At 37.0% G+C, this 17620-nt stretch overlaps 1 protein-coding gene across 1 annotated transcript in view; it reads left to right on the top strand.

The window, feature by feature from the left end:
* The window catches only part of LOC150080159 (kin of IRRE-like protein 3), a 347514-nt gene that overhangs the window by 217800 nt on the left and 112094 nt on the right, over positions 1-17620 (top strand). Inside the window, exons 3-4 of the mRNA XM_090381111.1 lie at positions 1958-2068; positions 7229-7432. Of these exons, the coding sequence (XP_090237237.1) occupies positions 1958-2068; positions 7229-7432 (315 nt within the window). The remainder of the gene's footprint in view (positions 1-1957; positions 2069-7228; positions 7433-17620) is intronic.

The raw sequence follows: 17620 nt of genomic DNA, 5'->3' as shown, positions 1-17620 counted from the left end.
GTTCTGCTTTTATCCTTAAAACCAAAAGACATTTTTCGAACATAGAGTTGAAATGCTGGTAGGAAGTGGCAGAAAGTCATTGAGAATGAAGAAAAATACATAACTGTTTAAAACTGATTGGATGTAATTGGGATTTGAGTTGGAAAATGCAGGAAAACAGTATTTATGAAATTATTTGCTAGCTTCATTCTTGTCAAAACATTTGGACTTAATATTTTTAAGTCCAAATGTTTCGGCAAGAATATGAATACATAAGAGATTATATCTTTAATTTTGTGTTTTATTTAACTATGTTTTTTAATGCCAAATTTAAGTTTTTATGATTTAATTTCGGTGAAAGATCAGCAGTATATTTTATCAAATCAGACATCACAGTTGGAAATTAGCAATCGTGAATACCTCTTATCATTTCATTACCATCCCATTTTGCACTTAGAAAACAGCATAAAATTATGATAAAAATCATGAAATTATGATGTCAAATAACAAGTTAAAGAATATTAGTAATAATTTTTATTATTCAAATATTTTTATGAAACTTCATCCAGATGAATTGCTATCAATTTTAATAGTAGACAATGAATCATATGGACAGAGAACCCGAATATGTAGCATTATTGCATGCGCATATGTCATAATAGTACAAGCTATTAAATATCCACCAGTTGCCTTCTTCAATCTTAGACTGTTTTCGTGCATCAAGCAAAATTCTAAACTCCTGTAGTGGCCAACGTTCCAGTTAATCTCACCAAGTCGTTTCTCATTGCTGCCATGATACAAATCACCGGCAGTTGGGAAGTCTCTTCATCTTCTATGCAGGTGATCTACGCAACAATATTGCCGGTATTTTATGCAGCACGTTTCTCTCCCCCATCTCCCCCAACATCCTGCGTCCATTTCCTCCCTTCAACGCGAATTCGATGTGGCTGACAGCTGGGAGACATGAGGAAGTAATCAGATGTTGTCGTGGTTGCTCCATCGACTGATATTAACTCCTTAAAGAAACGTCGGAGATTCACCTCCCCTCCTTAGAAGCAGCACTCGATAGAGCGCAAGAACACAGAAAAAAAATAGCAGGGGGAAGAGACCGTTGAAAAACCGGAAGGCGATATTGAGGTACCCACGCTGATTTTTTATCCTAAGATGTGCCGAAGGATGGAACAATGTACATTTATATCTGCCTGTCTCCACCGCTATCAAAGCTACCAGTGGATGCATGAAGGAAGGTCTGCTGTGCTCCTATTCGAGGGGTAATAAAGAGTGAACAGAATCCGAATGTGTTAAGACTATCAAGGGAATTTCAGTTGTTATTCCGTGCAATGTAACCTCAGAACCCTGAACTAAATCAACTTCCGAATATCAGCCTCTTCTCATGATCATTTCGGTGTCATCCAGGTCATTGTTCAGGTCAATGTTTATTTTTACAATCTAATTAAACTCTATGCTGTGGTGCACAAAATGCAACCGATTTTAGAAACTGAATTTTTTATATCGCTAGCGACCAGCCAGATTAGGAGGAACTGTGTGCACGGAGGAACATACAGAGACAATGCAATATGTAAAATATTGGTTGTGCTAATGATGTAGAAGCCATTGGAAATGGCCTGTTCAGAGCTTCAATTTTAACCGTGCTAATGATGTTCAATCTTAACCTCAATTGAGTATCTCTGCGATGGATTGGAGAGAGAGAGATCTATGTCAATTAGACCATGGAGGTCAAATTTTTATTGTTTTCAGTTAGTTATATGAATGCTTTCTGATATCCAAAAGAGCGATGATCAAACTTCGGTGACCCGAGCATCCCTATTTTTATTTATATTTTTTCTCGTAACCCCAAGCTTAAATGCGTTTGATACCTTAGCTTAAATTTCCACGAATAGTGTCTTGTAAAATTATTTTATGCCGTCTCAGTTTATAAGTACGAAGTCTTTATGATATTTCTTTCTGTTTTATGTAGTTCCGCCCAAAAAGCCAATTATTATGGATGGCAATGGAGAAATCCTTCAAAAGGTTAGTGGACCTCACAATGAAGGAGACAGGCTACATCTCATATGCGAAGTTGAAGGAGGTAAGTAGTGGAATTAAAACTTGTAACTTACTGTAAAGTTTCCAATAAGTAACTTGTAACTTATTGTAAAGTTACAGATACGAATTTCTAACTGTTGCATCTGAGAACATCTTAATTACATTAATCCTACATTCCTTTAATGGAAATATTCCTGTATACCCTTCTAGGGATGCTCTCCCCGAAGTATGTATTTTGTTTCCTTATCTTGCTTGCATAAGTTTTAACAGATAATAAAAACTAGCTATGCCCACTCTTGTGAAATTTGAGAATTTGTTTTCCCCTTCCCTTAACTCTTAAAATCTGAAAATATTCTTCCTTTCCGTTCCCTGGTCGGATGAACCCGATTCCTTGATCAAGGATCGGATGAACCGAGCAAAAGTGAACAGCCAATTAATGTGTTGATGCAAAACTTCCATTTAAAACTCTCCCAGTCCAGGGAGGATGCACTTACCAATAAACATTCAACCCAGTAATCTTTCTCAACTTTATTTGATTCGACTTCCACGTTGAAATATTTCGTTGCTATTATATATATCTATAAAATGTTATAATTCTGGAAATTCGCGCCTTAAATATACATACTGGCTTTGCACGATGTCCAAGAATCCTGAGAATTAAAATGGCTGTCTGATATTTTATAATTTTTATTAATCTGCTGACATAAACAAACACATCGAGAATGTACACAGGCAATATAGAAAAGCCATCTTGGGGGAGAGCTAAAGTGGTTTCTTTAACAGACTCTGTGATCCCAGCGGATTTTCGGCTCCCTGGAGTGTACACACAATGAAGTGGGGTAATTACAGTTCTCCGTTGATAAGGGGACAACGTCAAAGACACCCTGAGGTGTCGGAGACGTCCCACTGTGAACTGTCGTAAGTCCGCTAGGTGAATAAAGATCGGGTCTGTGAGGTGAATTTTCCATTAGATGCGCTGGTGAAAAATGAAGATGGCCTCCCTACCATTATCTTGTGGGACATAATTAACCGCGAAAACACGAGGATCAACTAATAGGACCATAAACTAGCCGGAGGTGTTTACGCAGCACGCGGAACTGGTGCGAGTTTTGTAACGAAGGAGGAGAGCATTTTGATAGAGGCATGCGATAAAGATGACACTTTCATATTTCACATCCACGTTCCTTCTTGTTGTTGCTTGTCCTTTTACCAGCCGAGATTCATTTAAATAAAATAAACACCAAACACGAATAGTCGAGTAGAGCTCCGGCCGATAAAAATGTTGTGTAAAATCCATTCCTTTCATTCTTTTGTACTTATGCGTTAGGATCTGCTTTGTCTTCTCCTTCATCCCGCTAATGAAGCGATACACTTTTCTCTTCCCTTCTATCTTTAGTTGTTTATTTAGCACTATCCATATGATATTGCATCACTTCTTCTCTTTCTCTTCTTCCCCCTTGCATTCTTTAATTTCTTTGTCTTTGTCGAATTTATTTTTTTCTAACTTAATTTTTCTCTTTTGTTTTCTTCTCTCTGTGATTTTCTTTCTTTCTTTCTTTCTTTCCAGGTATCTCTTTCGTTCAACTTCATGTAATGTTTATTTTAACTTACTCTCTTGCACTTTATCTTTATTTTTTTCCTTCAGCTTTGAAGTCAGTCTTCTCTTTTAATAGCTCTAGTGTTTAAATCTTTTTTGACTTTCTCTCTCTCTCTCTCTCTCTCTCTCTCTCTCTCTCTGTTAGCCTATGTCCACAAGTTGTTCAAAAAGTGGTGGAAACACTACCGTATTATATGTGAGTCCACTTATAATAAGAGAACAACGGATCCTGCAGTTGCTCACCATCTTCACTTTTGTACCATTGCTTTGACACTATACCTGCTGTTGAAAGCTTTACCGGTCTTGTCAGAAGAAATCTTGACAGCAAGGCTGCAAAAATAACTGGTAAGCCAGCCACCATAAGCCATAGGCTTCCTTGCACAATGTGGCCATTTCTAATACTAATACTAATCTCCGAATCATCCATCTACAAAGCTAGGGCCTGTCTTTCATTGAATACCGATAGCCATCATCTAGCTTTTATTGGAATCTCTCTTGTAAAAAAATAGATGTGCCAGCTTTTATGCCGATATCCAGTACAAAGTATCACGATATTTTGATTCGGATACACATAGGCCAAGCCATATAAAACTTTTACCCAACAGCTCTCGTGGGTAGCACAGTTGGTATAAAATCACCCGGCACATCGGGTGGAAAAGATCTGAATTCGAATAACGTCAATGGCGCGTAGAATTTTTATGGATCTTTTTCATAATGTGGCCCAGTTAGTCGGTCTCAGGAGAGAGGGTAGAATGGTTTTTTCCTCAGGAAACTTGGGTTTTTCGTCCAGCAAACAGAAAATTAACCTCAGAACATACACAGTTTACAGACAATATACACGGAGCAATATGGACTAAGTTACTGATGCTCCTAAAAACCCTGTTACTACAACAACTATCACCTCTGTGAGGAGGCATTTTTGAGACTTGGAGTTGATCTCAAAATGGAAAACATCTGTCGTGGTGATGTCTCAGATTTTTAAATGTATAGCGGATTCATCTGTTCAGATAACGCTACACAATTTAAACAAGATATTAGCAGTTTATGTGGAAATGTGGATGAAGGAATTTGTTTTTAAATTAATTATGAGTCCAGGCAATGAAGATCGGTGTTCATTCTTCAGTGAGAGTATAAAGTCTGCTCATGATCGAAGTCGAACGCAAATATAGAATACGAATTTTAATTTGATTTAAAAGTCGTTTATCTTTAAATGATATAATTCCTTCACAATTTGTGGAGTTTAAATTTTGCAAGCATTTAATTTTAAAAAAATTCAATGCATAATTTAAGCATTTCGATCGTGTGGTACACGTAACTCATGTTCTTCTGTTATACAATTTTCGGAAAATCCAGTTTTTAGTAAGTGCTTATTTAAATACGCCAGACACACTATGCATAAAAATGGAAGTACAATAGTTTTATTAAAACATTTACAATATGTCGAGCAGTTTGTTATAAATGTAATTGGCGAGTTTTGAATGTCTCAATAACTTGCCGTGCATTACCATCACCAAATACGGAGGATACGGAAAGGTCAGGGAATGACCACCGCATATCCCCGGAGCAAAATGGCCTTAGTTGCTAATTCTCCTAAAAACCAAATAACAACAACAATAGCATTACCATCTTCTTTAGAACAAGATTCCAAAGTTACAAATTTAGACGAACTAGTAACGAAAACAACAGTGCATCCTTGAGAAAGATCAATGGAATGGAAACTTTTGGGTAGAACGAACTGACGAAAAGAGATCGGATAGCGCTTACAAGATTGGTACATAGGTTCTGTAGTCCTTATTCAATATTTTAAACCAGGATTTCAGGGAGGTTAAAATGACTGGTGTGAGTGCAAGGATGATATGTAGGGAGCTGAATTGCATCGGATTTTATGGAAGGCCTGTAGCAAACAAACCGAATACCACAGTTCCCAATGCGCAGCGTCCACTTGCTTGTTGCATAACTCATTGTAATTGGTCCCCGAAAAGTTTGAAAGATGTATTATGGAGTAAACGATTCACGGTACACGGTTTTTCAATCAGAGGGTCGTGTTTGGGTCTGATGAATGCCAGGAAAATGATATATATCAGAGTATGTATGTCGTCTGAAATATATTTAGTGAAGGTGCGTCTGGGGTTGTCTCTCTTTTGGTTTAGTCACTCTCACTAAGCGTTTTTCCTGACACATTGAATGCCATGCTGTGTAATGACTTGGAAATCCAAAGTTTAATTTGACTGTACAAAACAACGACCCATAAGCCATTTGAAATCCTTTGGGATGAATTGGAATTTTCTTCAAGCCATACAAGCATGGTCTTAATCAGTAGCTGGATGGATCGCTGGATAGGAGGAATGGATCGTTATTAAATATTGTAGGCATCCGGTTATTTCTGGAAATTTAATACAATGAAGTAGTAGAAATTCGAGAACCCGAAAAATTGATGCAGAAAATATGTATTCTTACTTTTAAGCAGAACTTTTTATTTCAGTACAACATCGAAATGTTTAAGGTGCTTCATTTTCTGTCCTCGTGGATAGCACAGTTGGTAGGACCGCCGTCCTCCCCACACCTGGTGGAAAAGACCTGAGTTCGAATCCCGTCGATGACGGGAGGATGAGGGTAGCATGGGTTTTTCATCCAGCAAACAGAATATGGACCTCAGAACACGCGCAATGTACAGACAGTATACACGGAACAACATGGCATTAGTTGCCGATGCTCGTAAAACCTAATAACAACCAACCAGCTTTAAAAATTCGGTTTTAGTAATTCGCGAAATTTTTAAAATCGAAGTTTGTTTTACAGAAGATGATCGAACTTTCTTCCTGAAAATCAGACAGACCTTTCAAACACGAGTAGTTTACATGCGCATTCTACCTACTTCATTGGCGCCTCCGTAGCCAGGTGGGCTGGAGCAGCAGTGCGTAGCACATGCTTCTTGATTAGACCGGGATTCGAGCCCATGACCACTAAATACGGATGATGCGGAAAGGTCAGGAAATGACCACCGCATATCCCCGGAGCAATATGGCCTTTGTTCCTAATGCTCCTAAATAACAATAACCTACTTCATTGCCCTTAACTTCTCTGTCTTTTAAGCTATTTCTGGATACATTTATCGGAACTTGTATCAGATACAAGTCGCGATACATCACTTCATATCAGTTGTATGATTTTCTTCCCACTTCGATTTTTCTAGATACATTTTGTATAAGGTAAGTTTAACATATATATGAAATCCGCAGAACTGGCATATGAACAGTTTCTAAATTTAATCATATTTTACAAGAACAAACGGAATTCGCTTTGTATGCTTACAGAAGTCATGGTAGAAAAGTGGATATTTATTTCCAATAAAACTTAACTAAGACAGATCATAAAGAATTAGAAATTATTTATGAAAATCATACGTTCACGAAAGCTCAACTTATCCGATAAATTGATTTAAGTGGACTTTTATTTTGCTCGTATAACAGCAACATTAGGACGAACTTAAATAGTTGACACAAGCAGAATCTGAGATAGACGCAAACTCCTACTTGAACACTAGAGCAGCCTCTCATGAGCTACAGCCTGTGACATCATCATTCAATGCCTTTTGTGTTCTTACAGGGAAACCTTTGCCATCGGTGACGTGGGTGAAAGACTCGGTGCTACTCGACGATACTTACGACATGACCCCACACGGGGTGGTGCGCAACGAACTCTACATTTCGGCACTAGAGAGGAAGGACTTGTTAGCGATGTACACTTGCCAGGCATCCAATAACAACATCTCCGCTCCGGCAGCCACTTCCATTACTGTAGACCTTCACCGTGAGTATTTTTTTCTTTCCTTTTGATATCGCTTGATGCTATTGGTAACTGAAAGCGTTTTACATTGCGCGTGTAATTTAACGCAGAGGCGATTAACTCTAGAGGTCAACATTCTTAGTACGGAAACGCAAATAAAAATTAAATAATAAATATGTAAAAATAAACATAAAATTTAAAATAAAGAAAAAAGAAAAGAGAACTGAGAAGAATGAAATACTTGTTAACTTGTTATAACGGATTGTCGTTATAAGAAATTAAAGGATAAAATGTCCATAAATAAAGAAAACAGAAATTCTGTTGAGTAGCCTGCTAACTTTAATTTCTATACTACTATGACTACTACTACTAATAATAATAGTAATGGCTTCTAGCGCTTGGCTTACGAACGGAAGGCTCTTCCCCGAGACCGCAGGATTCATGCTCGCTTTCCAAGTAATCAACATCAATGACTACACGATATACATCGCCAAGGACCCTGGAGTAACAGATGACACATAACGACGATGGAACATGGCCCAAGAAACAATCTGGCACGTCACTGCAGGATGCAATGTAATCAACCAGACAGATTACGCCCACAGACATGACCAGGATAATACAGCAGAAGCTAGTGCAAAAATATCAGCTGATCAGAGAAAGTTTACTATGTTACGAGTACGAACCCCAGTCCATACTAAAGAACCCTATTCAAAAATTATACTGGGACTATGCCATAATAACAGACAAGACGATTCCACACAACAGACCAGCCATACCCGTCATCAACAAGATGGAAATGGCCTAACTGATGGACATAGAGGTGGTCAGGAAGATCAGGAAGTACTCAGACCTAAGACAGGAAGTCAAAGATATGTGGCATATGTAACAAGTAATGACTACCCCGATTGTCGTGTTGACCACCGGCATGGTGCCAAAGAGCTTAAGAATCTGGCAGCAATAGATATCTCAGAGAACACTTACATGGAACTGCAGGCATTTCCGATCCTCAACACCTGTAGGATAGTAAGAGAGTGCCTCGATCAAGAGTGATATCTACAATTATAATAATTATTTTCCAAGTTCACTCGTGAGGCAACCCACATGCCTACGATTACAATAATTAATGTGGGCTACTGAATTGCAAAATGGGAAGAATTGTAAAAGTTATTTCGATATCTTATTTAAACAAGATGGGGAAAATTAAACATTTTACTGAAAATTAAATCATTTGCCAGAAAAATTACACTTTTGCTGAAGTTTAAAACACTCATTGTAACAAAAGGCTTCGTATTTTTTCAGATATTTCTCATTTTTATCGCAGGATGAATCTGTTTTTAGCATTATTAAAACGATGATACATCTATCACTCTACCACTCCTCATTAGGTGGAAGAGGGACCCAGATTAGTATAAAAAAAACCAACATTGAACATTGTATAGGTTCGGAGAGAGAAGCAAAGAACAAGAAAGTATAGACAGAGATACAGAGAAAAATAAATAAAACGCAAATACATTAGAAGAAAGCTACAGAGAGAGAGAGAAAGAAAGAAAAATGGAGATTATGAGAGAGAATATCAAAGTTTAAGAGAAAAAGGGAGACAGAGAAAAAGAGAAAGTGTTAGCAATTAAGAAAGACAGAAAGGAAAACAAAGATTAAAGGGGGGGGGGAAAGATAACGCTATCCACTTTGTGTTAGATTTACAGAGGAATCTTCATACGCAAGTAGAAAATGCTGAAGTGAAAATACATGAAAATATCAGATTCAGCGAAAAGAATCGATAGATCAAAATCAGAATAAACGTTTAAATTTGTAAACATGAAGAGCTGTACACTAAGACGAAACAGATGCAACAATTAAAGTACGTAGCAATGTAAAATGTAGTCGCCATAGGAAACGATTGACGTGACCAGGAAGTAATTCATTAACATAATTTGTAGAGATACCGATCATCAAACAGTGCCACTTGGCAAGGATTACAATTAATTGCAACTTCAGTTAAAAACCACAGATAAGACTTAAACGCCGACAATAGATATGATGCTGCACGAGTCGATTTGCAAACGTCGGTTGCAACTGCCGAGAATGAAACGAGATTCTGAAAGAAAGAAAGATTTATTAAATTATCATACTCTGAAACGAAATCTTTAGCAAAATGGATCGATGAACAAGATGAGAAAAGCATGGCGGTTTACAATTATCGTGTTTTAAGCTTAATTTTATTTCAGATACACTGGAATTTATCGTTATTAGCCCACTAACTCAGTGCTCACCAGAAAAACCTTCCAGACGGTAGGGGAAAAAAGAGAGACAAACGAAGAAGACTTTATGAGGAAGATAAGATATAATCTATTTATTATCCTACTTGATGTTCGACAGATTTTCTGATCCATGCAAAAAACAACTCTCAGCAGAGTTGTTCGATAGCTGCGCAGCCTTTCTCTCATTAAGATTTCATGTTTTCCTCTTAATAGACTGAGAAACCTCCGTCCATTACGAGTGTCACTTCCCAATGACTCCATTCATTTATCAAAGTTATTGATGAATGAAAGCGTTTTAAGCTTAGCGATGTCATAAATAAAACTGTTTATGATACTGGATTTACTTCGCAGGTAATACCTGAGGCCACAGCAGTAGCGCAGTGAGTTATATAATTTTACTGTTAATCACGAACGAGTTCATATTAATCAACCCACAATGAAATTAATTTTCCTTAATGGGTATATTTCATGTTTGGGATGCTCGATCTGTGAGACTTTGATAAACCTTTCGTACAAGCAATTACAACATTCACACGGCATTTTCTTGTATATGGGTTGATGCTTAATGGGGGAAACTTTTCGGTGGCCAAATTTAGGTACAATACCTATCAAAAGTAAGGGGACATACAGGGTTATCCAAGTTAAAACGCAAACGAATTTGTAATCCCTATTTTGAGGCCCGATAATTTTGTTTCGACCAGAAATAGCCAATAAGATTTATTGTCGCCTAGTTGGGAATGAAATTCAAATCTTTTCCACTATGTTAGCGGCCAGGACTCGTGACAGACAGGATCAGAGATACTTCGCAAAATATCCTCCAGCACAGTCGTTAAAAGGTGATGGAATAGATTTTATTTTGCATTCAGACTTTTTTTTTTTTGGCTCCATGCCAGATTTAAATGCAATCGTCAACTGTGGTATCTGGCCAAGGAGCTTATCATCACTCCACAAAATAGACTCGTATATTCAATGGTTCAGTTATCATATCCATCATCTTATTCGATGACAAATGGTGTCCACAGTCATCAGCAACTGGCACCAGCGGTTTGCATTTTTGAACGTCCATGTTAAGTTACGTTAAACTAACTTAAAATGAATATCCAGGCTAAGTTACTATCCTAATACCTGTGTTAATTGTGTGTTTATAAATAAAGTTTTTAAATAAAAGTATTTATAAACTCACGATCTGCAACAATCTGGAGCTACCTGAGCATATATTTCTGTTACTATCCTTCTGTATTGTGTTTGTAACTTGTGCGTGTTTTCTGGTCGATTTGCCTGTTTTGCTGGAAGAAAAACCACAGATTTTCCGGGGGAAAACCTTGCTATTTACACCTGAGACCGACTAACTCAGCCACGGAGCGAAAAAAGCCCATTAAAGTTCCTCGCTCATCGACGGGAAACATTTTCTTAATGGTATGTATGTGTTCATGGCTTCTGTGATTATTGCTTTAAAGGTATTCCATAATTCAAGTGTATTCACCCTCACTCTGCAATCCGCACAATTAAGAGATACCATATAGTGCCTTAAACTCTCAAAGTCCACTCTTCTGAAATTAAAACCCCTTAAAAGTAGTAGTTATTACCTTTAACTACTGCAACATCTTTCTTCATCTTACAACGGACGACTGCATGATCACTACCTGATAATAGCCCTTTGATATCATCTATTTCGTGACTAATGAAGTGGTCAAGAATGTTCTCACCCCTATTATTTTCTCTGACATACTTGTACAAATAATAATCATCTAGTTTATTTAGAAAAAAAATTCCCCAAGGTGAGTTTCCCCTGCCACTTATTCCAATAAATCTGGGGCAGACTGAAGTTACCCCTAATAAGACATTCGCACTTGCTTGCCCCCCAATTCCATTTGCATGTAAAGACTCTCGTCATGCCCTTGTGGTAGCACAGTTAGTAGGATGGCCATCCTCTCCACACCGGGTGGAAAAACCGGAATTCGAGTTCTGTCGATGACGGGAGGAATTTTTATGGGTCCTTTTCACAACGTAGCTGAGTTAGTCTGTCTCAAGCAAAGGTAGAGTGGTTTTTCTCCCGGAAACTTGTGCTTTTCCTACAGAAAACAGAAATTCGACTTCAGAACACATGCAATTTACCGACAATATAAACGGAACAACATGGCCTTAGTCGCCGATGCTCCTAAAACCTAATAACAACATCCTTCTAGATTATTCCTATTCTCATTATACTTTTGCTTCCAATTGACTCACACCACACAGGTTTTATGCTGGCAAACGTAACCTCACACTCAGAAAAAGCACTTTTCGCCCTCAGGCTGATTTTAATAAGAAGAATGATACCACTACACCTCCTATCTGCCCTGTATTTCGCAAATACGTTATACATACTATAGTGGAACTCGGCATCCCCAGTTTCCGGGTGTTTCTGTTAATCCCGCTATGCCAGCATTACATGTCCTAACCAGGAGTTCAAACTCAATCATTTTATTGACACCACTCCTGACATAACTGTAGACACAGTTAAGACTAAGCATACTTCTATAGTTTACTACTCTAATACATCCTTTAAAGTAAGTTATTTAGGCTTGTTTCTCTGTCTTTCACACCCGCGCATTTGAAACGTTGAGACACTTAGAACATCTTGTCAACATCAGCTGTTGTGGTAACAAAAAAAATTCTTGATGCGAGTGCATGCATTACTTTAACACACATCATCAGATAAAAGTGGATCTAAATTATCCTTCTCCTCCCTAACTGCCAGTTTCCCTGAATCCCTAAGGTATCCTCAATGATACTAGCAAAACTCCTTGCACCACTTTTGTCCAAATGAATGCCATCTCCACAAAATAGATTCCTTCTACCTACAAGTGCCCACCTCGCTGATAAATATTTAACTCTAGAACCTTGCAGATTCCCTCACGTCTTGAGTTAATCCACAGAATATCCCAGCGGATCTATTCAAGATATCATTCTTACCGAGATGATCCTGAATCGTGTCCTTCAGTATAGACTCCATGACTTACCACAGAGTAAGACTCAATGTCTTATAGTTATCCAATTCCTTTAGCCCCAACCTTTAGGGAGTGGGAAACAGCACAGCTCCCGGTCCTGGGGAATCTTCTTGGAGACCAGTGACACGCTCATTAACATTCACAACAGTTTGACACACTCATATGCAGCCTTTTCAAGAATAATTGAATACATAACATCCTCCCCTGTAGCTTTGCAATCCTGTGAGAAATTTGACTCGACTTCTTGACATTCTCCAGAGATTCGAGCTCGCTTTTGACTGTATCATTGAAAATCTTGTTAATTCTGTTTGGCTTTTTATGTGTCTTCCACTGCAACCATTTAAAGGACCACTAATTCAAAGAATTCCCATCCTCGTTCTTTGCCAGTGCTTTCTCGTAATCAGCTTTCTCCCATATTCTCTTTTAATACTCAATCAGATCGGAATCAAGGATCAGAATGTCTTATAAGTTTTAAAGTAGGCGTATTAACTCATTTCATAATCTTTATTATAAACGCATTGTGTCTAACAGTGCAAATAAATGTGGCATTTGCATTAATAGTAATTTAAGATTAAGTTACATAAGATAAAAAACAAGCAAGGTTAAAGAAATCGAAAAAAATTTTTTTTATCAAATACGACATAAAAAAACAGCTCACCAATAATTTACAGTTTCTTTTATTTGGCAAATACTAGCTGTTTTTCTCACAGAGCTGTACCAAAAGCAAAAGTCAATTAAAATAATTAACTGTGTGAATTAAGTAAAAAAAATCTTTTTTTTTTAAATATATAATCCTTTTTACAGACTTCTTTTTTGTATTTTATCATCAGCGTTGAAAATAATTAAAATATATGTTTTTTGTTTTGTGTACAAGTCCTGTTGACTGAATACTTTAATGTAAACACTGGTTTTATTGTTCCTCTTCAACTGTGGTCTTTAAGGAACTGATTGAAGAAAAACAGAAGAAAGAATATCTGTTATTGATAGTGGCGTAATATATCAACACTTTAATGAAATCATTGGGTACACAGTTATTTTACATTTGTGTATATTTTATCATTACAGTTAACTTAAACTGGAATATCTAAAAAATAAATAAAACTAATCCTGGTTGTTTGGACATAATCCATTCATCAGTTTATAAACAACGAATGTTAAACATAAGTAAAAGAAAATCCCAAAAATCTTTACCAAGAAAAAAAAAAACCATAAAAATTTCGTGTTAAGGAACTTTACGTATCCTTTCTTCAAGATGCAATTCCTCTGACTTCATTCAATATCGTGGAATAATTGGAACTACTGATCACAATCTACAGCTTAGTTTCAGTTGGTAACACGAACCGAAACTCCCAATAAAATGGCGCCTGAATAATTTTCTAATTACTAACAAATTAAGAATATAATTGGAAAATACGCGAAAACAAATTTAATTTCATTATTCAAAAATCAGGATGTCATTTTCGAAGAATCAGGTGGAGATCAAAGGTAAATCATATATATGTATTGTATCTTATGTAGGGTGGCTGCTGAACGGTAGTTCTACCCATTTCGCCAAAATGATCCCACACCAAACAGATATTTGACACCAGTAGTCCCACACCAATGTGGTGTGTAGGCGAAATCAAAAGACATTATGCTCATAATCCTGAAGGTATGGTTGTGAAAAAATACGCTTGCTTGAAGAGCGGTGGGTCCTGCGTTCATCAGAAGGGGCCCAAATAGGACCAAGACAGAAAGAATGCAGACAGTAGGTTATGTAGAATTATTTATATAATTGAATTTCCAGACTTGTGGTTATCGAAGGATTGAGCCAGCCATGAAAATGATGGAATCGATCAAACAGCTTTTTGGAAAAGTTTTCGAAGGCAGTGAAACTTTGTTGATTTGAAACAATCTCATTTTCATTTCCAGGAGAGAAATCGGTTATCAAGATTGGTTTTTCTTGATGAAGATCTTAGTAGAAGGAATAAGGAACAAAACAACTCAAGTTTTATACATGAAAATCCAGATTAGTATCGGATTACAGAGAAGTATTTAAAACTCTTATTAAAATAAACACTTCGTCATATTTATAAGAATTCGGAGGACAACGAAACGAACCTGAAAACGAGAGTACAATGAAGTTTTTTTCTTTTTAATAAATTACATTTCCCATTCTCACTAGAACACCAAAAGGTTAACTCCAATGCGTGTTGTTAAGAATGCAGTTTCTGTCCAACTATTTAACTCTTGTAGATTATTACTGCGGCAAATCTTGCGTAGATTTGCAAGTGCACGGAATGTGACTTTAAATAGCCTCTTCCTTTAGTCCTCTCTTCCTCCCTTCTCCACCCTACCCGGAAGCGGAACTACCGTTCAGCGTGTTCACTCGGAGATTGCGACAGTGTTCAACAGAACGCACACGCGGGGAAAAAAAATCGATGTTCCCAGTAAACAGTAAAGTTTGTTAGTTCTCCCGTTTTCTCCCACCCCTTGTCGTGTGATGCTAACAGCACTCCGCATCCTCACTACACCGCAGGATGCCTCTTTTTAAAAATGCTTCGGAGTGGTTTTCATAATTTTTACAAACCGTAGATGTTACAGCAGCTGCTCACTCCCGTGCGGACGACTATTGGGTAAAGGGAGTCCCTTTCACCGCGTCCTGCTTGAATCGAGAAAATCCGACAGTACTTAAAGCAACACTTCCATGCCAAAATGCCCGATCGATACAGTTCTCGGTGAACCATTTTGGCTGTGTGAACTTACGCGTACACACTGCTGGAGGAAAATGTTCTTTTGACTATCAAATCGACCTTTGATATTTGTATTATGTTCCAAGCCATTGTGTTCATATTAAGAACCCGCCATTATAAGAATAATATTGTAGTCTCCTATTTGTGGGTCAGCTAGAGAAAAATAAATTCCTCGACTGCATCTTATTGCCACATATCTGATATGCGCTGCAATCAAAGCACCAATTTAAACTCTCCTATTGATGCCACGTAAAATAGATGCAATGCACGAATGTCTCTCATTAAGTGGTACATTAACATCGCAGCTGGATAAGAGAAGGCTGAAGAGACTAGAGTGGCAATAAATTGGCACCAGAAAAGTAATTTTTAAAAATATTAAGTCAGAAATGGACTAAAGAGGTGCTTGAGGAGTCATCAAGAACAATACTTCTTGATTGTTTCTCCTTGTGAAACATCGTAGAAGAATCTCAGATCCCTCTAGAAACTAACACCACTGGTTTATTTAAAATAGTTTTTTCGAAATATGCGAATAATTTTATAAATTACGGTTTATTTTTCTAACAAAAATAGGCCATTCTTTAATAAATACAATTTTTCTAAGAGCACATGAGAAAAGTTCGGAAAATAGTCGAGGTCTACATTTTTTCAATATTTTATGAATTATCTTTGTTAAAAATGATAAACAGCGTAATATAAAATAAAATAAAAGCACGTTTAGTTTGATTCGAACTATATATATGATTAAATTTTGCATATGACAAATTTATATTCTTTCTGGAAACAGTTTTAAAATAAATAAATAAATTCAGTATTCCGGGACAGTTTTATACATTCATTCATGAACCTGTATCAATTCTTCAAAGCTGTTCTTTCACTGAGCATTTTACAATTTTTCTTCCTACCGGTTCGTGTTCCTTGTTCTCTTCTTTCAGTCTGGTACAAGTAAAATTACTGATGGAATGGTAAGCTTAGGAGTATCAAAATCTTTACTATTTCTTTAATGGAGAAGCTATTAAAATACCGTCTTGTTATCAAAAGCCTTGTCCTAAACATTAAAAAAAATCTTTCTTGATAAAGGATAGTAGGCGAAGGCCTATAATTGGTAGTACCCAATTAGTTAAGTGATGAAAAATCGCATACATTTTGAAAATCTTTTAAGATTTACCTATTATTACCATATCGTATCATTAATACTTCGTTAATCTATCTGAGGGTAATTAATTAGTTATTTACCCTTAGATAAGGGTTAATTAATGATAGTTAATCACCCCCAGATCTTTTTTTTTCATTTTCCACTATCTTGAATGTAGTACCACACAGTTGGTACGTAACCCTTGAGTAACGTATAGTACTACATTCAAGTAGTGGAAAATGAAAAAGACCTGGGGGTAATTGTACAGTCAGATATGAAGGTCTTTAAGCAATGCAGATAGCCTGCCAGGATAGCTCATGGGGTTTTGTCAATGATATATAGGAATTTTTTCTTGCAGGGATAAGGTGGTTATCCCATTGTATAAAATAATGGTCAGGCCAGACCTTGAGTACTGTACTGCATACCAATTTGGAGGCCTCATTTTAGGAAGAATGTGGAGCGGCTGGAAGGAATACAGAGAAGGGCAACGAGACTGGTGAAGGGGACAAAGGGGTGCTCTTACCAAGAAAGGCTTAACTTCTGCAAATTGCAGTCTGGAGATGTCACATGCGAGGTGATCTTATTGAGACTTTAAGGCTTTGGATTCAGCAAGCTCAATGCTGATAGGATTCTTCCTCCTGGTCAGACTACATGCATGAGGGGACGCAAATTCAAACTGAGGAAGGTGTTTTCAGATTAGATGTGTGGAAGTTTACCTTTGGTCAGTGGATGGTTGATTGCTGGAACAACGTCTATCTGTTGTGTAAGTTGATAGCTTAATTAAATTCAAGGAACAGTTAGACAAACTATTGGAGGGAATGGATAAGTGAAATGGGAAGAATTTTTATTTTTTTGGCTGATGCTGTATATATATATATTGGCTGATGCTGATGATATATATAGCTTGCAATCTCGTATTATTTGCCACTACTAGTGCTTATACTAATGCTAATAAATGCTCATTGTTACCACATAAAAATCTTAGTTTTATGTGGAAGAAAATAAGTATAAATATGATGAAACACCAAAAGCATTCGCTCAAATTGTTTATTGTAACCACAGGTGGCAATTTATGCATAGATTTAGCATTTTTTTGT

This window comes from Mastigoproctus giganteus, chromosome 9, assembly GCF_048544385.1.
Source record: "Mastigoproctus giganteus isolate SK-2022 chromosome 9, ASM4854438v1, whole genome shotgun sequence".
Lineage (NCBI taxonomy): Eukaryota > Metazoa > Arthropoda > Arachnida > Uropygi > Thelyphonidae > Mastigoproctus > Mastigoproctus giganteus.
Note: the sequence above shows the minus strand (reverse complement) of the source record. Positions and strands in the feature narration are given on the sequence as shown.